This window comes from Gymnoscopelus microlampas (assembly GCF_963454915.1).
Source record: "Gymnoscopelus microlampas genome assembly, chromosome: 10".
In the NCBI taxonomy this organism is placed as follows: domain Eukaryota; kingdom Metazoa; phylum Chordata; class Actinopteri; order Myctophiformes; family Myctophidae; genus Gymnoscopelus; species Gymnoscopelus microlampas.
In genome coordinates, this window is record NC_139947.1 from 22,221,679 (window position 1) to 22,236,959 (window position 15,281).

General features: G+C 43.1%; 2 protein-coding genes across 4 annotated transcripts in view; one reads left to right on the plus strand and one right to left on the minus strand.

The window, feature by feature from the left end:
- Positions 1-13,302, plus strand: part of LOC311054436 (uncharacterized protein) — a 34,337-nt gene extending 21,035 nt beyond the window's left edge. Inside the window, exon 5 of the transcript XR_014601724.1 lies at positions 13,293-13,302. The gene's annotated coding sequence lies outside the window, so the exon portion shown is untranslated. The remainder of the gene's footprint in view (positions 1-13,292) is intronic.
- The window catches only part of prkcz (protein kinase C, zeta), a 130,374-nt gene that overhangs the window by 6,903 nt on the left and 108,190 nt on the right, over positions 1-15,281 (minus strand). For 2 of the 3 annotated variants that reach the window (XM_084070405.1, XM_084070404.1), the window contains one exon: positions 5,924-6,039. In XM_084070405.1, coding sequence (XP_083926531.1) covers positions 5,924-6,039 — 116 coding nt within the window. Of the gene's footprint in view, positions 1-5,923; positions 6,040-9,635; positions 9,745-15,281 lie in introns of those variants that run through there. The other variant, XM_084070406.1, reaches the window with a different exon arrangement.

Genomic DNA, 15,281 nt, shown 5'->3' on the forward strand with positions numbered 1-15,281 from the left:
GCCTGCGTGCTGGCAGAGGCTGCCGTTTCATAACACTGATGGAGTCAGGGGAGCTGGCACAGGCCAAGTAAAGCCTCTCTCTCCTGAAGCACCCCCCCACCCCCCCATCTTGCTATGTTGGCACAGGGCCCCCAGCAAGCCTTGGTTTTTAATGCCGCGAGTAAATCTCTTAACATGGAGGGGCTTTACCCTTCTCTCTCTTCTCGTCTCTCACTTTTTCTTTTTTCGTCTGCCAAACCTATCACGTGAGCGAGGGGTGTGGGCACCCCCCCCCCCCACCTTTCCCCTCCTAGCTGGATGGAGCGGCTGACGTCACCACTTGTCCTTACTGACAGAGAGTAGAGAAAGGGATGCAGGGAGAGAGAGAAAATGTGAGAGAAAGGAGGAGGAAGGGGGCTCGTGTCTCCTTTTGATGTGTGGTGGCATTTGATGCCAGCTTGGTATCTCCACTATTGATTTGGCAGAGAGCACCCCCACACACACCCTCACCAAACACACAGACACACACACACACACACACACACACACACACACACACACACACACACACACACACACACACACACACACACACACACACACACACACACACACACACACACACACACACTAGTGCATTGCAGACTGTCATGGACTGCTGTCATCACATTCCTGACGCAAATTAACTGCCTCGCCTCTCAGCCCCTTAATGAGCTGGGAGGCGCGCCCAACGCTAGGCTGGGCTTGGAGATGGGCGCCTAGCATGCGGCAGAGGATGCGCCAGGGCTTCCTACTGAGGCACAGACCGGGGTAGCTAGCGTCTGTCATAGGTACAGGGGATGATGGGCATTTAATAGGGTTCACATTAACACTAGCTGCTCCCGGGGCTCCTTGGCGAGGTGCCACCTCACAAGGTTGTAGCTGTCGCTCATAAGTGTTCAAAGGGTTTCACGTGGGCAGAGCACGCCTCCGCTGCCCCCGCGTTATTCTGCACATCCCCTACCTACAGCACTGGTTCTCACAGTGGGGTCCGGGGACCTCAAGGAGTCCTTGAAGGTTATACAGGGGGGTCCCCAGCTAAATGAGGAACTAACACCTTTAACCCTATTTTATACTTTGGGTTCGAATCTGGGACTTTAAATTTACGGATTGCAGCTTTAACTCTGTTACACAGCGTGCATCTTAGCCTTTGAACTAATGGTGCTCAATGATGTTTCACTTTCAACATAAATCCACATCATTTCAGTGATGGTATTTTCCTATGCAAGAGAAGTGTCACAAGCAACTCAGTAGACTATGGTTATTTATGTAGCCAGATTTTAGGATTATAACACTATACTGTATGTATTGAAAATCCTTTTGCCGTTGTTAGTGGCAGGTATCTTTTTATAGGATTCAAACCATCTCACAAGCCATCTCGCAATCAAGTGCCAGGGGGCGTTTAAATCTCAAGCTTCTGGTCTGAACAGCCTGGTGGTCGGAGGGGAAGGTTGGTCTCCATAAAAACCTTATCTGGAACAAACCAAAAACACTGGAGCCTAAAAAATGAATCCAGCATGGATTTAAATGCAAACGTTGTCCGACACAAGCCTGGTAATATCCGTTGGCACCATGAAACAAAGCCTCATGGAATCCATTTTATGATGGCTCGGTGGGGGTGGTGGGGGGTTGTTTGTCGTGTGCTGGCTGCAGACCATCCGCAACAATAGAACCCACACTACGTCTGTGGTCGTGCCAAATCTTTTCAAGCCTATTCTTCTCCAAAGTTAATGTAAAACAAGGATGCCCATTGAATCCCTGTAGGCAACATGTCCACATTAATCAAAACACTGACCCCAGTGGATAATAAAGACGTCATTGTAGGGAACTTCGAGGGGGTATTTTTCTTCATTGAATGCAGAAATCTTTTGGGGGGGTGTTTGTTGTTGGCCACGATTCATTGGGGAGGGGGAGGGGGGGGGGGGACTGCAGCGAGTGATCTTTCACTATTTCACTGTAAGGACAGCTTCACTGAGCCTGCACGCTCCCTTTGAAGAAACGCCCTTCAATGCCGCAGTGCCACGAATTCCCACCTGAGAGCTAGAGTTTTGAGCCTGATTTATACTTAGTTGCGCCGGTGCAATAGCTAACAGTTGTGAGCTTGTAGATCGGCTATTTTCGGTGAGCAACACCCACATTTGACTTAGGATGAGCTAAGGCTTTACTGTTGGCCACCGAGCAGCTCCACAGAGCTTCTGGTGGTGGGGGCGGGGGGGACTCAAACTCACTTCAGTATTAGTTTTTAGGCATGATAGGAGAGGTTTACTCATTCACTTTACTTCCCCTGCCCAGAGCTTTCCAGATGGACTGTGGGGATTCAAACTGGCAACCTCCCAATCGCTGGCCACTAACAACGATGATGACAACAACAAAGTGAATTGAAAACACAAGTCAAACTCTAGGACGTGAGCTTGGAAGAAAGCATGCGAAGGCATCATCTTGTAACGTGTTTTCCAATAGAACACTGTTTCCCAAACAGTGGGTCGGGACCCATGTTTCGGTCTCGTACCCATTTGTACGCGAGTAAATATAATTTTTTGTATTATTTCAAAAAGGAAAAAACTGCATAACTGCATTTTTGTCATTAAACGTGTTTTAAAACAGTATGTAAGCATATATTTTTGTATGTGTACATTTACTTATGTGTGCAAATGTGTGTGAAATCTTAGCATAAAGAATCAGGTCTATCTGATTTAGGACTAGGCAAGAGGCGTTCCCCCGCAAACTTTGGTATTCTGGGGCACCTCCCTTACCCGCTAAACACCTGCGCTACCCCTTACATTATGCATAGGTGTGGTTTGGGCGTTACAATGATAAAACCAATCACCGTGCCAGAAGCCATTGCCTTTAAGAGAAGACTGCGCTAGCCGTCATCACCAATCCAATATATGCTCTCCTATCTCCCTGTCTGCACTGTTGCCTGGTCTGATTATTATAAGCCACATTGGGCTTGTTTTCCTGCCGGGTCCAACTGATCGGGCTTTGGGTTGGGCTGGGCTAGGCAACAAAATACAACTTTTTATTTTATTTTATCCAAATACATTTTTATATTAATTTGTAGCCTATTGTGTTCACAATAAGCAACTTGTCATATTAGTCAGATCCGGAATAGTATATGAAAGCCATTTAAAATATTTATACTATTGGAATCTTACACACCGGCTGCTCCCAAATAATGAATTACATCATGTTGCGACAACGCTCCTACAGGCAGCCATGGACCTCCGGCTGGTCGACCACAGGGCTGGGCGGTGGTACACAGACATACTGTACAGTAGCATATGGCTATAATAAATTGGCCAGTTTTAGGAAAGGTCTATACAGTATGTCACATTGGCTGTTATTGTTCTATTTCCACCATTCTAACGGATTCCAGGGGTGTGTAAACATCTCTGAAGTAGCTCCATTTAGTTTCCTCTGAAGTGACGCAGTTAACTTACATCCATATTGTCCCCGTTCTCTTTCATCATCCACCTTTGTTCAATAATCCCGAACAGAGCTACACTTTAAGTTTACATCAATCATAGCCTCTCAAACCCAGATACATAGCTGCGACGCGTAACGTCTAACTACCCAAAATAACAGACATACAAGCTATCAACGCGCTGCGTCATGGCGTGTCGACAGCTTACATATCTGTTATTTTGGGCAGCATAAACAATGAGGCACGATCGAGCGGCGCATGAGGGGTGCGCGCGCCACGGAGTAGCCTATACAACACTAAACAAAAAACATTTCATTACGTGGTCAACAACATACTAGACATGTAACTTGCTTGGAGCTTTTAATGCAGTGGTTCTCAACCTGTGGGTCGAGACCACCACAACAGAGCTCACAACGCCAGGCATTGTGAGCTTGTAGATCTGCTATTTTCACAATATTTATCTGTGGAACCGAGTCAAACAAAATGGGGGATCCCCAGTTCAAATATGGTTATTTTGGGGGGTCGACGGCCTGAAAAGATTGAGAACCCCTGCTTTAATGCAATAAACATGAACGTAGCGTTTACGTGGGAAATTGAATAATATTATATATATAATATATAATATAATATTCACCTGCAGCTGGGTTTAACGAGACAGCAGCACAAAATGAAAATGAGACGTTTCCTAAACATGCTATCACTGATGATCGGATCATCTTATAAAAAATGTAAGTATATGCCAAGATAACTGAGACTATAAAGCTGATGCTGAGTTAAACATATTTGTTTAATTTGTTTTTATTTAAACTTTATGATGAAAGGCCGCACATAGCAGCTTGTTAAAAAAATTACTGACAGGCTGGGCTGGGCCCAATTTGTCAATTATGGGTCGAGCCAGGCTCAAATATTTACGGGATATGAAAGCTCTAGTGCTCATGTGGCCTTATAGTCGCTTCTTTTTGTTTTCATAGACCTGGTTGCTTATTTCTCTCCAAGGCTGGCAACACGGCTCATGTTCCAACGTGCACTCTGTGGCCGCACTGAGGCGATTTAACATGGGGCCGATGTTTCGTTTCTAAGTCTAAGCTTGCCTTTTAGTAAAACCACATTTGATAGACATAAATATAACCTACATATTACTGATTAGAGATAATTTTATATTTTTGTAATCAGTTAATTATTTCCTGCATAATCAATGAATACAACTGATGTGTAAAGTGGAGCATTGCATTGCAGATGCACAAATTGTCTTCTTTAAATAGACTATCATCTTATATAAATACAATTGACACAAGGAATTGACACCCTTCCTTCTGCTAATTATAGTAAAATTAAAATCCAAGAGATTTGTTGACAAAATAGCCTAGTAGAGAGAGGTGCGCCCTTTGCGGTGCTTTTAGAATCCGCTCTGCCCCCTCCCAAAGCCGTACCCATGTGTGTGTGCAGAATAGCAATGTGGGGGATATAGCAACAACACGTCCACGGGCACGCCTCCACGCGCAAATAACGGTGTCGGCATAATGGGTGACGGGTAGAGCAGGTGCAGAATAACGTTTTGGGACAGCGCAGTTCCCTTATCCGTATTTAACAGGTTTAGGGTAGGGTTTAGGGTTTAGGGGCGACCTGTGAATAGCGCCCTTAGTGTCAATGGTTCATAAACCTGGTTGTCTGGGTAGTAACTGGTTTCGGTCTTGGCGATGCGGAACCGCTTGCCAACCGCTTGTATTCTTAATAGTAGTGATAGCACTAAAATACTTAATAACTTCGTTTGCTAATCCATTTCTCACTGAAGCATTTCCAGTGAGTCAAATCACTAAATACAGCTACATTAGCTGTATTTAATGTAGCTGTATTTATGTGTTTGCTCACGCAAACACATAATATAGAAAACTAAATGGTGCATGTCTATTAGGTTTACCATGAGCTATTTGAACACTGAGCCATTGCTTTCTTAATTCTCCACAGCAAAATCAAAAGCCTAATATATCATACAGGCCCAGTTTCCGAAAACATATCCTTGACAGAAATATTTTGAAATGAAAATTGAACAGAGCTAGACTATTCCTGCCCTGGAGTGCGGCACCCCCTAGGGGGTTTTCTCTCTCTTTGTAAGTCTGCCTTTCAGGTCCTTTGATCATTTCAAAAGTTTGTGTAGTTTCCACTTGACTAATCTACCCATAAAGTATTCCCATTAGTACTGTTTTAAAGACAATGAGGCTTTTTGTCAAGTGGTATACTCACTGCAAAATCCTGAGTATTCATTTGTCTCTTGAGAGTATAAAAATGAACCCTTGGAAAGTTAAATGAACACTGAGAATTTTACAGTGTACAATAATAATTTGTGGTGTTTTTTTTTTTCTTCTTCCGTGAAAACTGCCAGGCTGCCCCCCCCCCCGTCCTGGCCAGGCACACGCTATGTCCTGCTGACGGGGGGGACAGCAGGACATAGCGTGTGCCTTGTGTTTGAGAACAGCTACTTACTCATCATCTGGTGTTAGCTGCACTGGTTCGTTGGTAAACTGGGTGTCAAAGTTTTCCAGGCCATAGTCGTCGGTAATCTGAGGTTTGAAGGGTGGGGTCACCAGTTTCTTTTCCAGCTGATTGAAAAAACAAAACCCATATCAGTATTATTTATGGTAAACACTCATAAACACCAAAAAAGTAGTTAATAAAACCATTATTTTCTTAAAGGCGTAAGTTTACTTTTGTTGTACTTAAAATAGTGGCGTGTGACTTACAGGAAAGATGACATGCACCATAACTCATAAACCAACAAGTTTTGATTTATTGCATTGTGCTGCTTTACTAGTACAGGAGGAATCAAAGCGAGAGTGGGGGAAGGTGCACGGCATGCATCACGCGGAATTAACCCCCCGGTGTTGAAACTACATAATTCGATACATTAACCACTTAAGCACTATTTTAAACTTTTTTATACTGAGCTTGTAGATTGATTATTTTAGAGAATACATTTTATACTGCCATGGCTCTGTGATTTCCCCTCTTTTGGTACTGATTTGTGATAACGTTAATTTTTCAGGATATGGGGTGAGCCACTGTGCGACATATGTGTAAATAAAGGGAAGTGCTGCAGAGCTCTAGTACAGATGACAAATCAAAGATGAAATTGCACAGTGTAAATGAAGAAGTGAAAAGGAGAGAGAGAAGGATACAGAAGGGATTGGTGAGGCTCCCAAGAAATTGTGGGCAAGTGATTCAGCCGGGATTTTTTTTCTTCTTTTTTTTTTGCATGGTTTGTTTCCATGGTTTCAGGTTCGTTTTTGTCCCTTAAAAAAAACTCACTGAGGACATGTTCTGAGAAAAGAACAATGTCAGATGGGTACAGAAATAAAACCCACAGCTACGCAGCATTGCTTCTTATTTTGTTTAGATTTTTTGTGGGTTTTACAAGGCCAGGACAGATTTAGACCATATCTCAAGTCATGGAAAGATGCCTTAGATTGAAATGTGTAAACCTGTTAGTATAGATACTTGTAAATAAAAGTGAGCTTGTAGATCTGCTTTTATATTTTCACAAATTCTGGAAAATGTTCGCCCACGACATGCTGAAAATGTGTGTGTGTGTGAGAGAGAGAGAGAGAGAGAGACAGAGCGAGAGAGCGAGAGAGCGAGAGAGAGAGAGAGAGAGAGAGAGAGAGAGAGAGAGATGTGACTATGTGTGTGTGTGTGTGTGTGTGTATGTGTGTGTGTGTGTGTGTGTGTGTGTGTGTGTGTGTGTGTGTGTGTGTGTGTGTGTGTGTGTGTGTGTGTGTGTGTGTGTGTGTGTGTGTGTGTGTGTGTGTGTGTGTGCATGCTCCTGATTTCCCCTGCTGGTTTTAGTGGCACCTACACATCATTAGCCCTATTGGTTCAAAGCACTCATGGGAAAAACCTTCAAACAAACCGACCAACTCTCTCTGTCTCTGCCCTTTCTCCTCAATTGGAGCCTCTACTGCTTTATCTCTCTCTCTTTTTTCTCTCTCTCTCTCTCTCTATTTGCTTAATTCTCAGCAATCTATCAAGGCTCCCCATCTTCGTCTCTCTCATCTGAACCCCTTTGTCTCTCCTGTAGGAAATTCTTTTCTTCTTTCAACTGGCTCGCTCCACCTGTTCTCCATGGCTCTCTGGTTGCTCTGATGTGGAGCCGGCACCGTTACAGGTTGGAGGCTCTGTGTGGTGGTAATGATGCACACTGAGGGGCCAGGGCTGGGTCCCTACACCTTCTAATACACGCACGCACGCACGCACGCGCGTACGCAGTGGCCCTGAGGCCAGAAGGGCACATGAAAGAGGAAAGCGAAGGCGCCAAGGCTAGTAGGGGAGCTGAGGATCCTCAGATCACAGGACCAGAGTGTATGTGTGTGAGAGAGGGTGTGTGTGTATATGTGTGTGTATAATGTGTGCTTAATCCAGAGGAAAAAAGAGAGAGAAGACACTGGATTGGTTTGGACTGTGTGTGAGTCACAGCTTGGTGTGATCCGAGGCAGACGTCAATGCCATGCCAGAGCAATTACCCCGAACGACATTGGAGGCCTGATCATGAGCATGCGTCATCACACACACATCGTACAGTTGTAGATGAAAGCGATTTTACAGTAAGAAAGACGTTAGAAGGCGGCAGTAACAGAAATGTTTTATAGTGCACACACACACGCACGCACACACACACACACACACACACACACACACACACACACACACACACACACACACACACACACACACACACACACACACACACACACACACACACACACACACACACACACACACACACACACACACACACACACACACACACGTCATGCAGTTGTAGATAATCTGCTATGAGCTTCAGGCAGTATTACTGGTCAACCAGGGTCTAAATTTCTAGGGTAGACCACTGCAGATGTGCTAGTCATATTGTATTAACATAGGCTCCTCTACCACAATGCATTATTCATTATAATGTGTTCCGGATTGCAGCTTTAAGGTGGATGCATGCATGTCTTGGACTGGTTGAGAGACGAGGCTCTCCAGTCTGTCTGCCCTCTGCCTCGGGAATCAACGCAACTCATTCACGCGCCGGAGTTCTCCTCGCCGCCAAGCAAGCCCGTTTCTTCTGTCCGCTCAAAACTCCCCCGCGTCATTGACGTGACAGTTCACAGCACATTTGGAGGGGGAGGAAGGAGGGGAGGGGGTGTAAAAAAAGAAAGAAAAAAGGCTAGGCAGGTAAATGATATTCAAACATGTCACGGCTTCAGAGAGCGGAGCCTGTCGCGCCCTCAGGAGACGTGTGATTAATATTAATACGGCGTAACGCCGGCAGCCAGGAGAGCGGTGGCAATGTGCGTCCTGTCAGGTATGGAGACAGGTTGTGTGTTTGAGGGCAAGGGTGCGGCGGTCCAGCACTTCTGCTGCTGCCAGCGTTCATGGCCCCCTCTGTCACAGCTTTGTCAGGCTTGTGATGGGTGTCTCGCGCCGAGAACGACCGAGAATAGCAGGCCGTGCAAGCTCACAACGCGCCGCATCCGCAACACGTTGCAGGCTTGTAGGTCTGCTATTCTCAAACGCGTGACGAAAGTATGAATCGGGCTACAGGCTGCCCCCCAACCCCCTCCCCTGCTTTTACAATTCACCCTGCTTTGATTTCTTTCCCGAGTGTGCCTTTGGTGTGTACTTCATAGGCAGCACTGATTACTCCCCCCCCACCTTCTCTTTCATGCTCCACCCCAACACCACCTCGCCCAAAATGTCCCTTGAGGACCACTTGAGTACAGTGAACATGAGAATGATTAAATGACTTCATTTAATGCATCTTGAATGAGTTGAATGAGGCACGCTGCATAAGGGAGACAGCTGATCGACCTTTTTGTCTCCGCCAGGCCGGCCGGAGGCTATGTTTTCGCTCCTGTCTGTCTGTCTGTCTGTCTGTCCGTGTGTGTGTCTGTGAACAGCAAAACACACTTTTTGCTGCTACTCCTACGGATTTTGTCCAAACCTCACCCAAATTGGTATACACCATATCTCCGTAGTCATGTGATCAAGATGTATCTGTCAGATTTCTCATATTCCATTCCAATTGACTATGATTGCCTTCCAAACTTTGCAGGAGCGGCCCATTTTGCATGAAAATATCGGTGAGAAAGTTGCACTCCCAGTAGGCCAAGGAACAACATCCACCCCAAATGTTTTCAAATCATGGTGCTTCCCTGTCATCTATGGTGCTTCCTATGGTGCTTCCCTGTCATCTATGGTGCTTCCTAAGGTGCTTCACTGTCATCTATGGTGCTTCCCTGTCTTCCATGGTGTTTCCTATGGTGCTTTAAAAAAAACACATCCTTGGTTTTGAACCAAGAACCTTCTATTTACAAAGCAATGATTTATCTCCTTCACCACAGAAGCATAATGCACAGAATAAGTCAATTGTTTAATATTACAAAGTCTGATTATCTTCAGAGAAAAGTGTTTAATCAAAGAAATTAATGAATAAATGACTTTTCAAATTGTCCTTTGATCTTTAGAGGTCCAGACTGATGTAACGCTAGAACAAAAAGATCTAATAGAGTCTAGTGTCTAATGTCTATAGTATGAATTGTTCCTTTTCACAGCATGAAGGATGATAATAGATGATAGTAGTGTACCAAAATGATGTTTTAACCACTTGAAACCCAGCATCCATATTCTGCAGGGAACATTACACAGTAATAGCAAATCTACAAGATCACAACGCGTCGCAACTTGTAGATCGGCTATTTGTTTTTAAGAGATTTGGTGTCGACAAAAAAAAGAGCGGTCCAAGACAGTACAGAGCCAACTGAGGTCCAGTTCACCAAGTCTAAAGTGGTTTTAAAGAATTTACAACATCTTGCAAAAAGGTTGAGGGCCTTTTTATCTGTATCGTATTTCTTCAAAAAAAAAAATTGGTGCATTTATATAGTGCTTTACAGTGTGCATTACATTCACAATGGCAATTAAGTGTCTTGCTCAAGAACACTTTGACAATAACACACGAGGGAGCCCGGCATCAAATCGGGGAACCTTCCGATCCCCAAGCGACAGTTCTACCTCCTGAGCCACTGCCGCCCGAGAAAGACTGTGTGTAAAGATTGTGTGCACCACCCATGTGCAACATGGTGCTCTTGTTGCACGTGTGCATAATTGTGGGTACGGTGCCAGTCTCTGTCATGGGGCGAGGAGAGGAAGCGTGGAGGAGAGGTGCTGAGGTGGGACACTGTCCAGAGAAGCTCTGGCAGAGGAACTGGCCACGCAACAAGTGACGTCACAGCAGAGCTTGCCACTTAAACCACTTAAGCCCTATTTTATACTTAACCCATTAAGGCCTGAGGTTCCGATTCTACAAAATGTCTTCTAAATCCTAACAGTTTTCTGGAAAACTTATGTTACTATAACAGTGTGGTTCTCAAACTCTTTCATGTCAAATTATATGTATTTGGCCGCCGACCCTCATCTGAAAGTATTTTGTTCTAGGGACCCCCCCAGAAGCAAAGATTTCAGTTATAAATGTTTGCTTCAAAAATATATATTATATATACAATTTTCATGATTTGATAAAAAATAGTAGATCTACAAGCTCATAGCATGGCTAAGTGGTTACACAGATGCGTTCCTGGTTTTAATGGGTTAAGACATATGACAAAGTAGTGATACGCATTGCGAATATAGCCCTTCTACAAGCTCACAATGTGTCAAAGTGGTGCAACATGTGAGCTTGCACATATGCACATATGCACATATGCACAGCAACGCGTTGTGAGCTTGTCGATCGGCTATTTTCAAATAAATAAATGCTGCACAGTCAGACATGCACACGCGCGCGCACGCGCACACACACACACACACACACACACACACACACACACACACACACACACACACACACACACACACACACACACACACACACACACACACACACACACACACACACACACACACACACACACGCACACACACACACACACACAGTTTCATTGAATACTTTATTAACAGTTCGCAAAAAGCACAGAAAGTGTATTTGGGGAGGCATTGTGAGCTTGTAGATCTGCTACTTTCAAAAGATTTTTTATATATTTTATACATTTGAAAAGCACAGCGAAGCACACGCTATTGGAAATTGGAAATACTCTAGTAAAGTAAAAAATACCTAAAATCTTTACTTATGTACAGTACTTCAGTAAATGTAATTTGTTACTTTACACCACTGTAACATGTTTGAAAATACACTGTTGTGTAAAATGTTTTAAAATAGCATTGTGAAAATTGTGAGCTTGTAGATCAGCTATTTTCAAATAGCCTATGTATAAAATAAAGTAAAAGTACTGGAAATTGGAAGTATTCTAGTAAATAAGTTTGTTTTATTAATTAAATGATAAATTGTCTGCATTCAGAAGTTCTCTAATGACTTCTGCTTTTAAGAAATAAACTGCATCTAGTAATGGCTTTCCTCTGCTCTCTTCTGCCACCTACTGTATTACAAAAATGAAAACTTAAAACACTCCCCCAAGGCATAGCCACACCCCCAACCTTTCACAACCTAAGGTTATGGTGGGCACCTTTCAGAATCTGTGGGAGACTGAGGTGAGGAGGTCAATAGGTAACCACTGTAGGTATAAAATATGGCTAAAGTGGTTCATGTATGTTTCATAATATCATAATTTATATCTGAAAAGTAACTAGTACCTAAAGTTTTAAAATAATTGTAGTGGAGTAAAAGTACAATATTTGCCTCTGAGATGAGTAGAAGTAAAAGTACTGAAAATTGTAAATACTCCAGTAAAGTCAAAATTCCCCAAAAGTGTACTTAAGTACAGTACTTGAGTAAATGTACTTAGTTACTTTACACCACTGGGTATAATAGGCCGACATGCTTGTATACGCGGGGTCCGCTCTTAATTCTGACATCCCATTATTCTGAGCATTAAGGTTAGTGTGAGTTTAGGGTTAGGGTTTGGGTTAGGGATAGTTATAATGGGGCCAGTCGAATCAACGAGACGTCGAATAATGGCATGGCACCGTATACGCGTACTTGAAAAGCATTTATTATTATGAGCCAAATGAAGGGCGTATGGTAGCACATTCCATGAATACATCACTTTGAACTTGAGTTTATGCCTTTTTGAAAGAAGTAATTATCTTGATTGGAGTAGGGGGACGGCTTAGATTACAGTTAATCGTTTCTAGAGGAGCGGTACAGCCTGAGTTGTTTTAGCTGTCTGTACTATTGCCAACTTATTATTATTTTTAAAATCTTTATTCTTCTCATTTTATTTTCTTATTTTATTGCATCCAGTATTGAATTGTTATTACATTGTATGTATTATATTGTTGTTGTTAGCACAGTCTTGTGGAACATTACAACCCAACATGTTGCTGCTTGTAACTGTATGAATGAGTGACAAATAAAACCCTCTTGAGTTCAAGATTGCATTTCCATGTAGTTTTATACTTTTAACCATTCCCCACCACCAATGAACCAATAACCGACTTAATCGAAAATATATTGATTAAGTCGGTGTATTAAACGAATAATGGAGAAGCACGTGTTTTGGGGTGATATTATTTTTTCTTCTTATACCGTATATCAACGAATCGACACGAAAAACTATTTTTATAGAATAGACTTCATCGATTAGTCTGATTTACCACTTAACCCTGTTTTATACTATGTTGTACAATGGTGGTGTGCACAGATAGCTAAAATAAATGACCTACAAGGTCTTTGAAGCCTTTCTTTTAATAATCGTTCTGTAATCGAGGCAAACGTTTGAAATATTCGTGATATTGGTTTGAAGTCGTATCGCCCAGCTCTACCCACCACACATACTGTGCTGGGACCTCGCTCATTAAGCTTTATTTGCCTTAATGATACGAGTGCAGCTGTAATACTAAAACTAGAAGCGTGCTCTGACTGCAGACAGTCATTTAGCTCAAACTGGGCATTCTGTACACACACAGAGACATCATTACTGATGGCGTGCTAGTGAAAGCCCCTTAATATTGTATAGCCTATATCCTGCTTTCATGTTGCTTTCACATAGTGGTACACGTCAGTCCTATGCCATCAATGGAACATTTTCTACCCCTACACACACACACACACACACACACACACACACACACACACACACACACACACACACACACACACACACGCGCACGCACACACACACACACACACGCGCGCGCACACACACACACACGCACACGCACACGCACGCGCATGCACACTGCATGTGAGTGCAATTAGAAATTCACTTTTATTTGGGTTATTGCTCCATAGAAGGGAAGGCACTTTGTTGCACCCAGCGGTGGTCTGTGCACCATGTCTACAATTGTCTCATGCATTTTTAAAATGCACATGCAACACACACCCACAAAGGGCACCACACGTCAAACAGCTTTATCATCTGACAAAGAAGAACGGAGGACATTGCATCATACTATATGCAGGTGTGTACATTTTTTTATGGGTCGTGATTCGTGAGTAAATATCCTTTTTTTCATTTCCTACAAAAAAAAAAAAAAAAAGATAAAAAAAGAAAATTAAAGTTAAAATGTCTCTTTTGGGTCTCGAGCTAAAAAGTTGGGTCTCGAGCTAAAATGTTTGGGAACCAGAACCACTGACCACAGAAGCACAAACTGAAACACTACACTGCTTTTGCACCAGGACCCAAATTCTGCATTGACCACGGGTCAAGACAACACGACATATCAACCTCACACAACTGTCGCTCTGTTCCATTCTTTCTTGACCTGGTCAGAGTATCCCAAATTCCACCCTCCCACCCAAGTGGATAAACGGCAACACCAGTTGTAACATAACGCTAGGTAGATTAGGGATATACTGTAGAACAGTGGAAGAGTAATAAGTAAACATCTATCCACCACGCTGCGTAAAGGAGGTGTATGTGATACTGTGTGTAAAAAAAAAGAAGCAAGATGAGATGTAGTAAGATGTAGTCTCAGGGATCCCCATTGGCAGATTAACTGATTTACCGCCAGAGTAAAACATCGTCTATAGCCGACCTCACCAGCGATTCCAAGCGTTTTCGCTTTATGAAAAATTATAACATATTATTCTTCACAACGATCCATCCAGCAGTGAAGAATGTGAAACCTAGAAACAGAATCTCTTACTTTTATCTCACTAGGCTTCTAGTCAATGAAATAACAGTGACATTTAAATATAACACATTCTGCGGGTCCCCAGAAAATATTTTATGGGGACACACCGGAATCCCCTCGGGGGTCCCCTCACCCCAGGCTGAGAACCACTGCTATAGAGTATTTGTTAAGTAACAGGGGTCTCCCCATCCCTCCAGCTGGTTAGTAAACAGAAAATACATTCAGGTGGGGATATCAATTTTATCCTATCAGGAGAGAGAATTCCACAAAGATCATTCATCATCAGCTTCAATTTCAGTGTTCCAGTTCCAATTTTCTCTACAAATGTTTTTGTTTCATCACTTCCAATTTCACTTGTTTAAGATTCCAGATTTCCTTTCGCTTTTCACTGTCCTAGAAATACCGAGAAATACCATTAATAAAATGACAAATTCTTACATAGAACCCTTGCAGGATACAATAAGCTATAAGCACAATACTAGACACACAGGTCAGCATTTGGGTTTCAGCATGGACGGTTAAAATATGGAATACTGAAAAGGTCACATGCTACAGACTAGAGTACACATCATGCAATTATAGCTCCTTATTTAGTACTAGGGACCATGCATAATTTGGACATACAGTAACAGTATGTAAAGTATGTTTTGAAGAGCCACTGAATAGAGCAGATTATTTGAATGTTAACAGGAGGGGGAGGGCAGTTTATGGC